This window comes from Halyomorpha halys, unplaced genomic scaffold (genome assembly GCF_000696795.3).
Source record: "Halyomorpha halys isolate HHAL.00 unplaced genomic scaffold, Hhal_1.1 Scaffold1.1, whole genome shotgun sequence".
NCBI lineage: Eukaryota > Metazoa > Arthropoda > Insecta > Hemiptera > Pentatomidae > Halyomorpha > Halyomorpha halys.
Genome location: NW_027115366.1, coordinates 1,381,825 through 1,398,941, shown reverse-complemented (window position 1 = coordinate 1,398,941; position 17,117 = coordinate 1,381,825). Strand labels below are relative to the sequence as shown.

The 17,117-nt window shown below is 33.8% G+C and overlaps 1 protein-coding gene across 5 annotated transcripts in view; it reads left to right on the top strand.

Moving 5' to 3' along the window:
• The window catches only part of LOC106684341 (uncharacterized), a 31,398-nt gene extending 28,836 nt beyond the window's left edge, over positions 1-2,562 (top strand). For 3 of the 5 annotated variants that reach the window (XM_067052425.1, XM_014430230.3, XM_067052426.1), the window contains one exon: positions 2,144-2,561. In XM_067052425.1, the coding sequence (XP_066908526.1) occupies positions 2,144-2,275 (132 nt within the window). In that variant the 3' untranslated portion in view covers positions 2,276-2,561. Of the gene's footprint in view, positions 1-828; positions 978-2,143 lie in introns of all 5 variants that reach the window. The other 2 variants (XR_010844824.1, XM_067052424.1) reach the window with 2 other exon arrangements.
• The last annotated feature ends 14,555 nt before the right edge of the window (positions 2,563-17,117 follow it).

Below are 17,117 nucleotides of genomic sequence, written 5' to 3'. Positions count from 1 at the left end.
TTTCATTGACCGCACCCCCAACCATCTTCTCCTCATTTATCATCCACGGTCAACTATCTCTCATAATTAAGATTTATAATGTATGAAAGTTTACATAAAAATGAACAACGTAAGTTAAAGAAAATAAAAATAAGAAGTTCAGTGAAAAATTAAAATAAACAAGAATTACAAAAAAGGATTAGACAATTAATGATAAATGAAAAAGTAATTAAAGGAGAAATAAAAAAATAAAGTACACACTAAAAGAAAAAAAGTAAAGGTTAATGGAAAAGAAAAATAATGAGGAAACTAGGACATCCACATTTCAGAAAGAAGGAAAGTGAAAGAATGAGAAAATAATTATTATTATTTAAATATAAGAGATGGTCAGGGTTGCGGTCAAAAAAAGAACAAATAGTTTAAAACTATTTCTGTTTCTTTTTTTGACCGCAACCCTGACCATCTTCTTATATTTAAATCTTTACGGTCAACTATATATACATATATTTAATTATTATTATTATTTTATGGGCAACAGACCATGGAGGCCTAAGTTCTCACATGGTGTATTAGTAAATACACCGTATTTCTACATGATGCATTTACTAATACATCACACGTTCCTTGACATGTTTTTTTTCATAGGGTGGGTTCGTCACTCTCATGCCTATTTTTGAGAAAATAAAGAAAATGAAAATAAAATTATGGTCACGAAAAAGTAAGATATAAACTCTTGACCTTTACTTTCTGTCTTTTAGTGTGTACTGTATTTTTATATTTTTCTTATCTACTTTTTACAACTATTCCTTTACTTTGTTGCATTATTTTAGTTGTTTGTTTCTTTTTTAGCCATGATGAAGCATTGCAAAATGGGGCAAAACGTTGGCTTACACTAAATAGTTTAAATAATGTTTGAGTTATTTTGACTGCACCCGGACCATCTCTGTTTTATGTATTACGTACTGTCAATCAACGATCCTCTGAAAAGTATATAGTTTGTACGTATCACATTACTTATGCTGCTTAATATATAGCTTGTACATATCACATAACTTATGCTGCTTAATATGTATATATATTTGCTAAAGTATATTGATTTATAGTTGTTCGGACAATAAGTTTGATTTATGAAAAACCTTATTTCAGAAACCTTAAGACGTAAAGATGTCTGACAGCACTCAAATTAAAGCTAGTTAAATTTACTATAAAATAGTTTAGAACATTTATCTTTATAGGAGAAGGGTTTTATGGATATTTGGCAAGATAAATTCACAAAATGTTAATTTCTAGTTGTTCGGATAAAATGTTTGATTTTAGAAAACAATATATCTCAGGAATCATAAGACTTACATATGTCGGCCAGAACTCAAAATAAAGGAAATTTAACTTACTATAAAGTAGTTTAGGACACATATCTTCATAAGGGTATTAGTTTTTATGATACCCTCATATGAATATAAATTAAGCACATGAAAATTTGTTTGAACAACTATAAATCAATTTATTTTAGCTAATATCATTAAAACTACTGCTCCTGCAAAAATAAACGTCATAGTCTACTTTATAGCTCATTAAACTAGCTTTAATTTTAGTGCTAATAGACATCTGTACATCGAATTGTTTTTGAGTTATAAACTTCTCAAAATAAATTCACTGACAACTGATCTTTCAATACATTTTGTTCAACATTTTAATGAAAGGTAGCTTTTTAAAAAGCTATATCTCGAGAACTATTGAACATAAATGATTCTATCAGGGCTCATATTTTAGCAAATTTACTCTACTTGAAATGATGTCCTCTTAGTTTTTCTAGTATAGTTGGCAGTTTTAATGATATAGAGCTTTGAATGAAAAATTAAGTTATTCTACCGTCTTGAAACAGCCACCATTTTTTATTCCCCCTATCTATACTTGGCAGACTCATCAATTTCGACTAGTAATTATACATAATTTTCATTAAAGTTATAAAAAATTAGGGTGGTTAGAGGTGATTCAGCATGACTCTTATTCATTGATGTCCTCCTTATGATCCTCTGAAATTTTTTCATATTATGTAAAATGCATTTAGCGTTATATAAGGTTTTGTTTTTTTTTCTTCTAAAATTGTACTTAATGAACTGACTCTATTGGCATGTTTATTTGATCAATATACAATATATTTTAGGTTCAAGAGCTGCATGAAGAAGTTTGGAAATCAGCGAAGACGACTGAAAAAGTTCGCGCTGAACTTCAAACTAAACTGATAAAAGCATGTGAAGTATGCACTGATATCATCGATTCACAAATACAATTGTGAAGCTAATATCAGATTGCAATGAAAACTGCAATACAACCTTCTTAATTTGACGATTTCTTAAAAAAAAAAAAAAAAAAAAAAAATTAAAAGAAAAAGAGAAGATAAATAAAAAAAGGAAGGTTGCCATTGAAGACAAGTCTGATGTCATTTCTGTTTAAATTATTCATAATTCAATGTTTTAATGTAGTTTAAATGTTATTAATGTCGTTTCTTGTTAAAATCTTTATTTATGTTGATGCACTATTACAATTATATCATATGAATTCTTTTAATAAACAAATTTAGAAAACTGATTTATTATTAGATTTAGAAACTGATCTAGTTCAGTGTAGGAAAAATCATAAATAATTCTAGTAGGTTGTTCTGATACAACTTATTTAAAATACACATTTTCTGAAGTGTATCATCTGTCCAGGCTCTTATTTTTACTTTCACTTACTTTTATATAGCTATATACCTATACCAGAGGGTGGTCTGAAAAGCTTCCGACCTAACAAAAATACAAAAAACTACTCCACGTTTTTCTCTGCAAAATAATTGTTCACGAAGGTGATTGCCTCTTCATTTAACGAAAATCTCTGTCCTCCAAGCGCAATTTTTAGATGAGGGAATAAAAATAAGTCGCTTGGGGCTAGGTCTGGTGAGTAAGGCGGATGGTGAAGCAGTTCAAACTGTAATTCCTGGATTTTCGCCATGGCAACCGCTTAGGTGTGAGGTAGGCTTTTGATCAAATTGAGGCAATGATGTAGTTGCCATAACAATTTTTTGGAGAGGGTTCCCCCTTTGGAGAAGGTTCCCTCTTTGGAGAAGGTTTCCTCTTTGGAGAAGGTTTCCTCTTTGGAAACGGTTCCCCCTGTGGAGACGGTTTCCTCTTCGGAGACGGTTCCCCCTTTGGAGACGGTTCCCCCTTTGCAGTCCACTGTATTTTTGTTTCGGGCTTATAATGGTGTATCCCTGTTTCATCTACAGTAACTAATCGGCGCCAAAACTCGGATTTATAGCGCCTAAACTGTGCCAACAGAGCGTTGGAAATGTTCATTCGAACACATTTGTTGTCTAACGTGAGCCAACGCGGCACCCAACTTGTGGACAGCTTTCTCATATCTAAATGTTGATTTAATAAGTAACAAATACGTTGTTTTTTTTTTTCGGACTACGCTTCCATTGGAGTCCTATACTGCCTAACCATGGTTGGGGGTCAAAGTTCTTCATTTTGTGGGGCCGCCACTCAATGAAAAAGTCAACGTCCCAGGCCGGATTCGAACCGGCATCACCAATAGACATCAAATTGGTAAGACTATGTCTTAACCACTGAGCTATGGGTGGCCCCATACGTTCTTTTGACATGTTCATAACCTCTGCTATCTCACCTCTGCGCGTCCAAAATGGCTGAAACTTTGGTGGGTAACTGTCAACAGATGAACAACGAAATTCACTTGCTTTTATTTACGAGTGCTGCCATCTTCACGTTGCGGTCGGAAGCTTTTCAGACCACCCTCGTATAATTAGATAAAGTATTGCGATAGTAGGGGTATTCATGGTGTTGTGTTAAATGTATAAGTATAGGATTGTGTCCTTATGTCATGTTAAATGCATAAGAGCTCCTACTGGATTTTATGAGCAACTTGTTTTATAACTTTTCCTTCCAAAACTTCATGTTATTGTTTACTTCTAAGTTTTGATTAAAGTAATTTATTACAACATGCCTAAATTGAGTGAAAATTGGAAGTTGTGAGCAAAAGTTTAGCCACTGAGTGTTTTGTTGACCTTCTAACTTGTGAGGAACAGAATCAAGATGAGCTAATTGATAACTGCCATTACATTATTATTATTGTCATCCATTGCTTTATTAGGTTTAAAAATATCTAAGACAATATTAACACAAACAAGACACAAACTACGAGCAAGTAAAAAAACATCTAACACGCAAACAAAATGGTGACGAGCTCAGCTGGTCTGTTGCGTGAAGTCATTCTCCATTTAACAGACTCTCAACCATGTTATATGTTATATCATTTTAACATGGCAAAAGGAGGAAATATTTCTCCATTTTATATAAATTTTTCTATTTAACACGCTTTAACATGTTAAACTAAAGATTATGAAAACACCTATTATCTTTTGTTAAGTTGTCGTCTTTCTGGCGGAAACAAAATCTAATTTGGTTATTTCCACCTCGAGAAAGTCCTCCCTGGTCTTTGAATATTTTTTCTTGAAATTTACAAAAATAAACTTCAACTCGAGCCCACCGATCAACACAAAATTTAGAGACGTATGTAGGGGGGGGGAGGGTGCTATTTAAAGGTTGTGTGTTCACTTTTTTTTTAATATACTTTGATTATAAAAAAAATTGAAGTAAATCTAGATTATTCTAAAATTACTTATTTATTTCCATATTAAATATATATTTATATACATTTTTTGATGTATATCATCTCTTAAGGTTTATATTTTTGTATTTTCATTTTGATTGATTATGGTCAATAATGTATTTGATGATATTGGACCAAGAAAAAAAAATAATCCTCTCTTCACCTCTCAAATTTTAAGGTTTTATGTATATTGATAATGTCTAAAGTAAATTTTAAAAAATATATATAAAAAAAATGTTATATTTAACTAAATTATATACATCAAATAAATATTTTTCTCCAAACAACGTTTTGAATGACAGTTTTCATCAGAGATACTAAAAAATAAACTTTGATTTAATTACAAAAATCCTAAATCAGTATGCAGAGTCAACATCAAGAATAAGGATAAATCCCTTTTTCTCAAAACAGGTACTTGGTACATCAAATATATATTTGAAGAAGTAGTCAGTTTTAGAATAAAATACATCTAAAAAAATAAACCTTATGAATTTAATAATCCTTTGACTGGAAGAATCTTAAGGTATTAACTTGATTTAGTGAATGATAACAATTTCTTCCTTATTACAATATAATAATTTATTTCATATTACATAGCAACGTTTCGGGAGATTTCCCCCATCTTTAGGCTGCTGATAACAAAAAACTTATCTTTAACATATAATTATTCTCCTATAAGTCTTATTAGCTAATATCTTATAAAATTATTGTCATTAATGAGTAAAATTTTTTTTTTCCAAATGTCCTACATTGCAGGAGAACAATTACCTCCTACAATTGTTCTCCTGCAATGTAGGACATTTGGAAAAAAAAATTTTACTCATTAATGACAATAATTTTATAAGATATTAGCTAATAAGACTTATAGGAGAATAATTATATGTTAAAGATAAGTTTTTTGTTATCAGCAGCCTGAAGATGGGGGAAATCTCCCGAAACGTTGCTATGTAATATGAAATAAATTATTATATTGTAATAAGGAAGAAATTGTTATCATTCACTAAATCAAGTTAATAAACCTTATGTTTTTTTCCCCATATAATTATTTAATATCAATGTTTAATTTTTAAAATAATATTTTTTTAAAATTTTCATAATCTTTTCCTAGTTTATTCATTTTCCATTCCAAAATGGGAGAAATCAAATTAATTTAAAAATTTGGTATTTGGAAACATCTGGACAAACGATTAACCTGGAATCCTCACACAAGATTGAAAATACAGGAAACTGTAAGTAGATTTCGACTATTACAGCACTTACTAGACAAACGGTCTAAACTTCCAATTCATTAAAAAATCTGATCTACATGACTATAATAAGGTCTATATGGACATACGGTGTTGAGCTTTGGGGCTCCACTAAACTTTCGAATTCCTCTCGTATCCAATCCTTGCAATCCAAAATCCTTCGTAAAATCCTCAATGCTCCTTACTTTGTCACAAATAAAATCATACATGAAGACCTTAATGTTCCATATGTAACCGATCTAGCCCGAACCAGATATCATTCCTTCCATTATAAACTCCCTAACCTCCCAAACCCTCTAGCTTCTAACCTTGCATCCTCTGCCATTCCTAACAATCCTCCAAGGCGCTTGAAAAGAAGATGGCCTCGAGACCTGCTAGTGTAAAAACGTGATTAGAGTGCTACCAATGGGTAGTTCTCTACACGCCTGTATCACTCCATTATAACTGAGATAAAATTTACTAAATGTATTATAATGTACAGTTGTAAGTTTTAACAAATATATTTAAAAAAAAAAGGAAGGTATTTGGAAAAGCTTAGCAATATTTTAGAAATATATTTCTGATGTACTTTAAACACTACTTACTCAATAATAATTAAAAAAAAATAAAAACATCTGAATTATGGATATTTTAGGGTTCTTTGATAAAAATGTTTAATTTGGATAACTCCCTTTGCATACCTTTGCCACAAGCTGTATAGCCAAGGGGCGCGAGTATACAGTTTTATTGCAACGTATCGGTCTTGCGGGTGCTGTATAACTCTAACCCCTTTATCGTAGGAATAATTTTTATTTCATTATTGACACAAACTTCAATTGATCCAATTTTTTCTCTCAACTTTTAAATAAATAATGCTAGATGTAACGTCTTTAACTATATGACATGGAAAATTAGCCTGCAAAAGAGACATTTTAGGAAAATATGATATGAATGATTAAGGTTGTCTTCTTGAAAATGGCCAAAGGGCCGAAACGTTGGAGATGTTTCGAAATAAATAGTTGAGAGAAAAACCGGATCAATTTAAGTTTGCTTTGTTTCTTTTATTTTATACCAGATCGGCCTGGTGGGTCTTACATGGTTGATATAACCGTTACGTTATGTATATATATTTTTAACAATTGACTATAGGGGGGGGAGGTATAGTTTCGTACAAAAGACACCCCTAACTAGAAAACAATATTATAATTAAAAGAAAAAAAAGGTAAAATAAATAGGTAAAAATAATGCTTCTTAATAAAAGAGAAAAGTAAAATTAATAACAAAAAATAACGATATTTGTAGACTTACAACAAAACAAAAAATTGCCCTCTAATGGTAAAAAGAAACAAGTTAACTTGAAAAAGGGACGAGAGAAGAAAAAATAAATAAATAATAATAATAAGTAAAATAGAGGTAGTGTGAATAATGAATTAATAAATATAGAATTTATTACAGAATGTCCTGCAGTAGCCTGAGCTTCAGTCTTCGGTTTGAGGTTGGGTTTCCCAGTTTGTAGGGCACTGCTCCTTTAACTGTCGGCAACTGGGAGTGGAACTTCATGAACCTTTTTTTGATGTCATCCTCTATTGACTCCATTTGTAATTCCCAATGCAATTGGCTATTTCTTATGAAACAAGGAGCATTAACTGCGATTCTTAGGACTTTGTTTTGAAAAGATTGTAATTTTTTCCTTTTCGTAAAGGATGCCGCTCCCCTGATTACACAGCCGTACATCAGCAGCGGCAATTGAAGTTTGTGTTAATAATGAAATAAACCACTTTCAAACAATCAGTATAATAATAGTCTTTATTTATATACATATATACATTTATAATAGCATTACTAAAATTTATATTTACATCTACTTTTTCTTTATATACATGTATATAATATAGATCTTCCTTTTTTAAAGGAGTAATAAAGTCTTTAACGGGGACTATCCGTACTTTGTTTTACTGAGAGTTCCCTTATATTCATCTTCCAGTATTTTCTGTCCTTGGCTTTTCGTGACCACAGTGGTCCCTCTACGTTCTTTATCTCGTCTACTCATCTTCTTCTTTGTCTGCCTCGGTTCCTTTTCATATCCAAGGGGATCCACTCTGTTAGTTTCTTAGCCCAGTTTTCGTCGTTCTTCATTAGATGCCCAGCCCATTGCCATTTCACCTTTTTGACGTGCCTGATTACATCTGTGATCCCGGCATATTTCATATTAACAATCAGTATAATAAATCATTAATATAATTTTTTTTTCGTTAATATTTAAGTATTGTTAACTCGTCCGAGACCAATTGCACACAGTAATGCATTTCTGGGCCAAAAACACCGACCGCACACCCTGTGTGCAATGATCTTGAATTGCAATTATTAGTCAATATGGAAGAAGCGGCCGTTAGAACAAGACTGGTTTAAAAAAAAATTATCCTAGAACTTGTGAGAAATCCGTCCCTCGTAATAAAAACATTCAGAGGAGCGCTACCTGCACACACGGCTTGTAATCATCTTACAAAGGGAGTTCGACTCATTTCAATTGAAAAAATTCTTTTTATCAAAAATGGACAATATAAAGCAAAACAAATTTTTGGATCCATCTGGGGATGGTCTCCGAAAATATGAGCTGTCTCGAATGGAGTAAATACGGTTAAAACAAAATATATAGTTAGCAGTAGAAATTTCAGTGATATAAACTGTTAAAGCTACCTCAAATCGATTATGTCTTTTTGTTGGAAGGTTTTAAAAATGAACAAAAAACAAACTGGCTCGGATTAAATATTTTAAAAACTAACATAAACAAAATATACAAGTAAAAATATAAAGGCCTTTCAGATAAAAATAAAATAGTTCGATAAATTATGAAAACGAAAATAAAATAAACTAATTTACAAATAAACAAATTAATATATATAAAATAAATACTAGTCGACGGAAGTTGCTCTACTCCGATAGGTCCGAGAAAGAGTGCTGCCGAGATGTTTAGGTCGCAGCTCTTGTAGCTAAATAAACCGCTGTAATGGTCCAGAGTTGGTGTAGTGGCTCATCGATAGTCCAAATATCCAACAGTCGCATTAATGTATTAGGCGAGCCAACGAAAAGAACGCAGACAGGGCTGGTTACACACGTTCCTGGCCACTAATTATCCGGAACTCATATTAAAATCGAAACACAGAAGTGGTCTGGTTCCGAACTGTTATGACGACTAAAACATTCAAAAATGTCCAATAAAATAACATCAACCAAACGCAGACACAGCTGCCTAAAGACGCTACCAGGGCCACTAATTAGTCTGAACTGCTATTAAAGTCGAAACAAAGAAATGGTCTGGTTCCGAACTCTAATGATGGTTAACTCACTTAAAATGTCCAACTATTAAATTTTAAGGCCAGATAGGGCTGCTTAGACGCTACCACGGCCACTAATTAGTCGGAACTGCTCTCAAAAAACTAAGATGGTCGGTCCGTTGCTAGGTGACGCCAACCATTATCAGCCCCTAGCAACTGTCTCTATTACTCAATACAATACACAAATATAATTACATTCTTTCTTTTCATATAACTAAATCTAAACAAAACAATAAAAATAAAAATAGATGTAACTAAATTAAATACTAATAAAAACTCAAATACTATTTACAAGGTAATTATATATTATGGCATTAACATAGACATAGGAGGAAATACATTTGAACAGGTTAAGAGGTGTAAGTATTTAGGTTCTACGGTAATTGGACAAAAATTAAATTCAAGAGGAAATAAAATGCTTAAATAAAAAGCAGAAAATGCTTGTTATTTTTCAATTTCAAAATGACTTAGCTCGCGCTTTCTGTTAAAAAATTAAAAGTTAGAATTTACAAAACTAATATCCTCATTGCCGCAAGAACCCAAGGAGCATTAAAAGGAACATTCCAGGAATTCGAAGAAGCAGCATATGAATTGGTCCTTAAGGTGGATGAAGACAAGACGGTGTACATGAAAAGCTCAAGAAAGGATTAGGAAGAGAATAGCAAAGTGACGTCCAGAGACCACAGTTTCAGTTCTGTAAACCAGTTTAAGTACCTGGGTAAGTGCCATAAGGGGAAACAGAAGAGAAGAAGTGGTTGTTCTACATGTGAAAATAGGACATAGGACAAGAGGACCAACCGAAACGCCAAACCTGTCAGTTCCCGTTATCCATAAAACATATAATTGAAAAATGCACAATATTTCGTCAAGCCTTCGAAAATAATAAATTTCTCGTACAAGAGAATTGGCCCTAAAACACTCAGCAGATTCCATAGTCAAGATCATAAAAGCTTTGAAAGAAACTCAACTGTATACTGAAATATAAACTACCAATATCAACCAGCGTCAGAAGCCTTCTGACATATTACCACAGAGAAAGTTCAAGAAGATTTGGATGGGATTTGTGAATGGGCGAGAGCTAACAAGTTGAAGCTAAATGCGGAGAAGACGAAGGTAATCTTAATAGGCTCCAATTATCTCCTTAAAACTGTTCCTAATATTCCAACTCTGTTCCTACATGATAGTCCCATCAAATTTTACGCACCCTCAAAAACCTAGGAATAACCTTTGATCAAACACTTTTCTGGAAAAACCATTTATCCAATATCTCCCGCCGTACCTTTTCAACCTAAAAACGTCTAAATTTAACCTCCGCCACCTATTTCCATTTGAAACCCGTAGGCTCCTAGTCACTTCTCTAATAATTCAACACTTTAACTATTGCTGTACGGTATATGGGGGAGTCTCTGGGGATCTCGAGACGAAATTAAAACGTTTGATTAATTGCTGTGTACGATTTATCTTCGGGATCCCAAAGCACGCCTGTGTTTCCCGTTTTTATGCAGAGTTGAAGTTTATCCTTCCTACCGTCGTAGGTATTTCCTGGCATATTTCATCTTCAAAGTCATCCAACCCCGCCGTCCTTCATACATCTCCGAGCTCCTTCAATTCAAATCCTCTATTCGTTCCCGCAATACCCGTTTCCGGTCTTCAGATTTATACACAAGGGCCCACCGAACCGCTGCTTTCGATAGATCTTTCATTATCCCAGCCTCATCCTTATGGAACTCCATCCCTTCCAACATCCGTCGCTCCAATACCCTCTCTACCTTTAAATCCCGCCTGTTCAATCATTTCTTATCCTTTCAGACCCCATATAATTGTAAATATGTATGTAAACTATTATATTATTCTTGATCATTTTTACATCATTTTCTTTTATATTTTTTATTTATTCATTTTTTTTTTATTGTTCAGCTGATAAAAGTGAGAAAGTAACTCATAATTATTTTTTACAATGACTATTTATATTTCTTTTTATTTCTGTTTAATTATCTCTCAGGTTCCTCAGCTCTCATCTGTTGATTTCTCTGCATTATTCTAAAGGGACTCGTCCCAGAATAAGTAAAGTATTATTATTATTATGAAATGCCAAAAACAAGAAGATAAATAAATTAAAAAGGGCGTAATAACCAAGATATTGATCGCCCAGAATAAAACTGTAATCTAATCTAATCAATCATAAAAAAATAATAACAATTTAATGATATTTTTTATAACAATAAAAAGTATTTTAATTTTTTCCCGATAATCGACTTCTTACAAAATCAATTCGGTGTTCAAAGCGGTTTTTTTAGAAAAAGTGGATTTGTTCTTATTCTTGATATTACTGAGGTCATTTTTCAATGATGAAAACTGTAGTAAGAAGTTTGAATGAAAATTATATTTAGTGAAAAATTGGGTAACTTTTTTTATTATAGAGATTTTTAGGTATTTGGAATCTCTCTTAACTTTTTTTTTTTTTTTTTTTTAATAATTTATTTATTGTTATTTACAACTGTATACATATATATACACATCAAGTAAATTTTCTGTAAGTGATATTATGACATGATACAAACATGTGGAGAATCTACCCATTGATAGAACTCCAAAATCTCCTAACTTTAAACATAAAATTAGATTGGGTTCAGTACGTTTTGAGGGGTTGATCGTGCACTGTCTCAAGGTAGACAGTAAATGGTGTAGCAAACATTATTTAGTATGTTCCAACAATCACTTTTGACGGTCCTGAACTGTCAAGAACAAGCATAGCATATGTTTCGGAATAAAATAACCCGTACTGCGCATGCGCCTAACAGTTTTTGACAGTCAAAAGTGTTCATTGGAACAGAACTAATGAAAACTTCTGGCAAGAACATAGGTCAGTATAGCTTCCTATCAGTTTTTATCTATTTTTTTATATCCTATTATTTTCTAAATTGTATTTTCTGAAAATTATACTTTTCCTGGAAGTTCCTATAGCTTAATTAATGATTTTTCTTTTGAGAATAACATCTATGGGACGAACCGTTGTTGAAATAGAAGTGTATTCAAAAAAATGTTCTTCGCATCGGTAAACAAAAGTAGTGGATGGAACCTGATGAATTTTAATGGTAATATAAATAAAAAGAACAGGCATTCAGCTTTCCAATGGTTGGATAAAAGTAGAGGAGTTATGAACAATGAAAAAAGATCCTCCAAACGAATCAAGGTGGAAAATTTCTAATTTTAAATTTCTTTGAAAAATAGTATTTAAAGGTTTCAGACGAGGCTATAAACGAATACAATTTTCATAAAACTTTCTTCTTTTTTTTTTTAGTCACTTTACGGAAGTTCTCAATTTTTTTTTTTTTTTTTGTAATTTTTAGTGAATATAAATCATTTAATAGATATAGTAATAGTTTTTTCTTATTTTTCAGTAAGAGACAAATCGATTGACATATAATAACTTTGAAAATAATACAATCTGAGCTACGTAACAGAAATGCTTAGTTTTGATAATTTTGTTTTACCGAAAAAATCAGAACAACCTATAATCTTCCCGTCAGTGCATAAATTACCAGCAAACAAATAGTGATTTTTATTTGTTAGATGAAGTAATGAAGCCTGTGGATATTTTAAAGGAGTTGCCTACAAAAGCGAAATCCGTTAAAATTACAATTTTTGTACGATCTGGGCCCTGTTTCATAATAAAGTACAAACTAATACTATTAGTCTGGTCGATTTAACTTAATAAAATTACACTGGCTTGTACAATAGTAACTTGTACTTTAGTACTTTTTAACTCCTGTAATATCACTAATAGTTCTCCCTATTATGAAAAAAAAATAAGTATTAGTATAATTTTTTTTTAAATAATTTATTTACAACTGTATACATATATACACATCAAGTAAATTTGCTGTAAGTGATATTATGGCATGATAAAACATGTGGAGAATCTACCCATTGATAGAACTCCAAAAACATTTCTAAAGGAGAAGATCTCGAGGCCATCTTCTTTTCAGACGCCTAGGAGGATTATTAAGTAGTGAAGGAGAAGCCAGATTAGAAACGAGTTGGTTTGGGTGGTTGGGAAGTTTATCATGGAAGGATTGGTATCTGTTTCTGGCCAAATCGGCAACATAGGGGACATTGAGGTCCTGATGGATGATTTGATTTGTGACAAAGTAAGGACCATTAAGGATTTTGGACTGTAAGGATTGGATTCGAGAGGAATTAGATGGTTTAGTGGAGCCCCAAAGCTCAACTCCGTATGTCCAAATGTTAGTATTTTGTAATGGATTGGAAGTTTGGACCGTTTGTCTAGTAAATGTTGTAATAGTCGGAATCGACGGGCAGTTTCCTGTCTTTTCAGTCTTGTATGAGGATTCCATGTCAGTCGTTTGTCCAGATTTAGTCCTAAGTAACGGATATTAGTATAATTAACACGTTGTTTCTATACTTGTATTTTGAACTAATACTATTATCTTTCATTATGAAAGAGGGCTCTGGTGGTTTATTTAAATGCTTTTGTGACCGCGTATAGTTCTGCATTGTATATACTAAATTGTGAAGGGAGGTTCATGAACGGTTCTTGCATAGAGTGGGCATTATATACACCTACTGCAACTTTATTTTTGTTTAAATCAATTTAATCCTCTCTGTGTTTATAAAATCATGCATCAGTTTCAATCGAGATTCTTTATCTTTAAGTAGTATTTTGTTTGCTCAAAGCGGAAGATAAAAAAAATTCATTTTCATTATTTGATGATTTTTTATTTCCAAAAAGGAAAATCGGCTGCACAGGCGGTTAACAAACTTCACGGTGTGTATGGCGATGATGCCTTAGGAGAAAGCACCGTCCGTAAGTAGTTTGCTCGGTTTAGAACCGGAAATTTTGACTTGGAAGACGCAAAGCGGTAGGGTCGTTCTTCAACTGTTGATGATCAAATTCAAGCATAGGTCACAGACAACCCTCACTCTACGATATGGAATATCGCAGAAACGCTTAACATATTTAATGCAAGTGTCTGAAATCGTGTCTCATAATCGCAAAGGCATAGTTTTCCATCACGATAACGCCCGTCCAAACGTGTCTTTGCAGACCCGGCAGAAATTATTGGAGTTTGGCTGGGAAGTGATTCCCCACCCACCCTATTCACCAGACCTTACCCCAACAGATTTTCACTTGGTTCGGGCCTTCAAAACTCTCTTAACGGGAGACACTTTAATTCGCTCGATGACTGCAAAATGCACATAGAGGTGTTCATTATGCAAAAATCTGAGAAGTTCTGGGAGGACAAATTAAAAAATTACCAGAAAGATGGCAACGTGTAATAGATCAAAATGGGTCATATATATTTTATTAATAAATAATTAAAAATATTTACGAGAATCTGAAGTTTGTACTGAAATAACCAGTAAAAAACGCCACGAACTTAATTAACAACACAAAAAGATTAAGAATAAAATCCGATTAAGGGTTAGATCAAATACTCGAACATCAATTTGATTGCAGGTAGATAATCACGGAACCAAATTTAGTTCATGATGTCAAAAAATTAAAATTAAGTGAAAAGTTTCCATTAATAGTTTTATGCAGGCCGTGCCAAATATTATTTCTGCATTAGAAAGTTACCAGCACAGATTTTTAACATTCTTTAACTGGAAATTAAATCGCAGTTTCGAACTTAATTATCTGGTTTTGTTGAAACAATTAAATTTGGAATCTCTTGAAACTCACAGAGCAATCTTGAATTGAGTCTTTATATATTGTTGCGTGATACCTGGGCCAAGAAACAAACCGCAAAGAACAGAAACAAAAACAGTTTTATTTTATTGCAAAAATAAAAATATTTATCTTTTCTTTCACACTCATCTAAAAAAAAACACATCGTTCTCGAACGGACCGATCAAATCGATCGGTTATCTATCGTTTCTCTTCCGAACGAGATAACTTCGTTACAATATATTGAACCAAAATTAATTTCATGTATGTTTTAGTTTTGAAGTGTTAGTTATGTTTTAATTTATTATAAATGGAAGGAAGATTTATGTTTTAAATTATTTCTATGGGAGGGTATCGATACTAATATGCGCAGTAGTAATAAGGCCATCATCGGGCCCGCTGATAACGCCTCTTCGGTAATGTTTTACGAACCGAGCAGGTATCGAGGATTAGGTATGATCCGCTGTCAATGGGAGGCTCCTCTGCAACATTGGTCCATTGTCCAGCGACTGTCTAATGTTTCGGATGCTCTGTTTTAGTCTACTATTCTTCTTTAGCGCTGCTACGGTGGTGGCGGAAGCAGTCTATGCATGGTCGAGAGCCTGCTTAGTACTGATATTGGAGGTGTGGACTCCGATGTCGTTAGCATAGGCCACTACCACTGCCTCTGGATGTTTGAAGGAGACAACTGGTGCCATGTAAACGACAAACGGTAGAGGTCCCAGAACAGAGCCTTGATTAAGTATTGAGATGATAAAGACCGGAGGCGTGAAATCTCCGCAAACACGTACGACGAAAAATCTTCCGCTAAAACAGCTTCCGATCAGTCGGCATATAGCAGCGGAGAACTTCAACTCATCCAGTCGGCGAAGTAGGACTGGGTGAGACACGTTTTCAAGGTCTGTCTGTAATCAAGGGAGATGAAAGCCGTCGCGCAGTTCTTCTTCACATGCTCTATGTTACGTACTTGAAATTTTTTCCGACGATGTTCGCAGGCGACACTTCACTGAAATCCAGTCTCATAAGGTGGAACAAATATTTCATAAGGGTGTTGGAGCCACTTAAAGACCTTTCTCATGTGCGAAAAGAGACCGATCACGAGGTATTGCTCACGCAAGGCACCTTTCTTTTCCTAGGAATCAGATGTTTCCGAGGAATCATCTTCAGTAGCACACTAGGGATCCTGTCCTGACTACAACTGGCTGATGGTGAAGAAAAAGGTTCCCGTTGGTGGTGGAGGTTTACTGAAATGTCCTTTCAGCATCCCTCGCTGCTTGAGGCCAGAAGGGCAGTCTGCTCATCAGACTTTAACAGGTCAATCTTCGAAGTAAGACGCACAGTCCTTCTCTTGGTGACAAAGGTCCTGACCAGCTTCCAAAACTAACAATGGTTGTCACGGGTCATCCGGAGCTGGTCATGCCAGATCATGGTCTTCAAGGCAAGCACGAGTGTGGCAATTTGCCGAGTCATTGCATTGATGGCCGATTTTAAGCCGCAATTACGCGTGGGCAAGCAGACATTGCGCAGGTTGTTACACTGGCCAATCATAGTGAGAATGTACTTCAGTGGCTTACTGATGGTGTTGAGGAAAGGGAAGAACTTTGGAATGTTCCTATTGGCTGCCTCATGGATGGTAGTGGTAATAACCTCCACGCCTGAATTCACTTCGTCCAGTTTAACACTTGACATAATTTAACCACTGGCAGTGTTTTAACAACTCTCGGCCCATATCTCTTCCAGCCAGCCTTGTGGAGTAGGTATTTGCTCGCCGGTGCAGTAGTCGGCGCACTTTCAAAACCATACTGTACCATACAGTCCGTTACAGCATGCATATTTCTGGTGAGGGGCAGGTGCACTATCACGCCAGAGCTAATACAACAAAACTACATGATTGTAACTATCACACGTTATAACGATTCTCTAAGAGAATCGGCAGCGCTGGTGCAAGATGAAGCTGCACGCAGTTGATTGAATCCTCCTCGTACCTCACTGCGTCCCAATTTGCGCTTGGTCTATTGACAGCTGAAGAGTATACTTAATATTCTAATAATGTAACATTCAATAACGCAAATGAATTGGATATAAACACAATAGTTTTTGTATTTCACGAATTTATTTTTCTAAACGAGAGTTATTGGCAATTAGTTAGTATTAACTTTTTTAATTAATCTAAAGAAGTTTCTTTTTTAGATTTTAGTAAATGTCTCAACACACCTA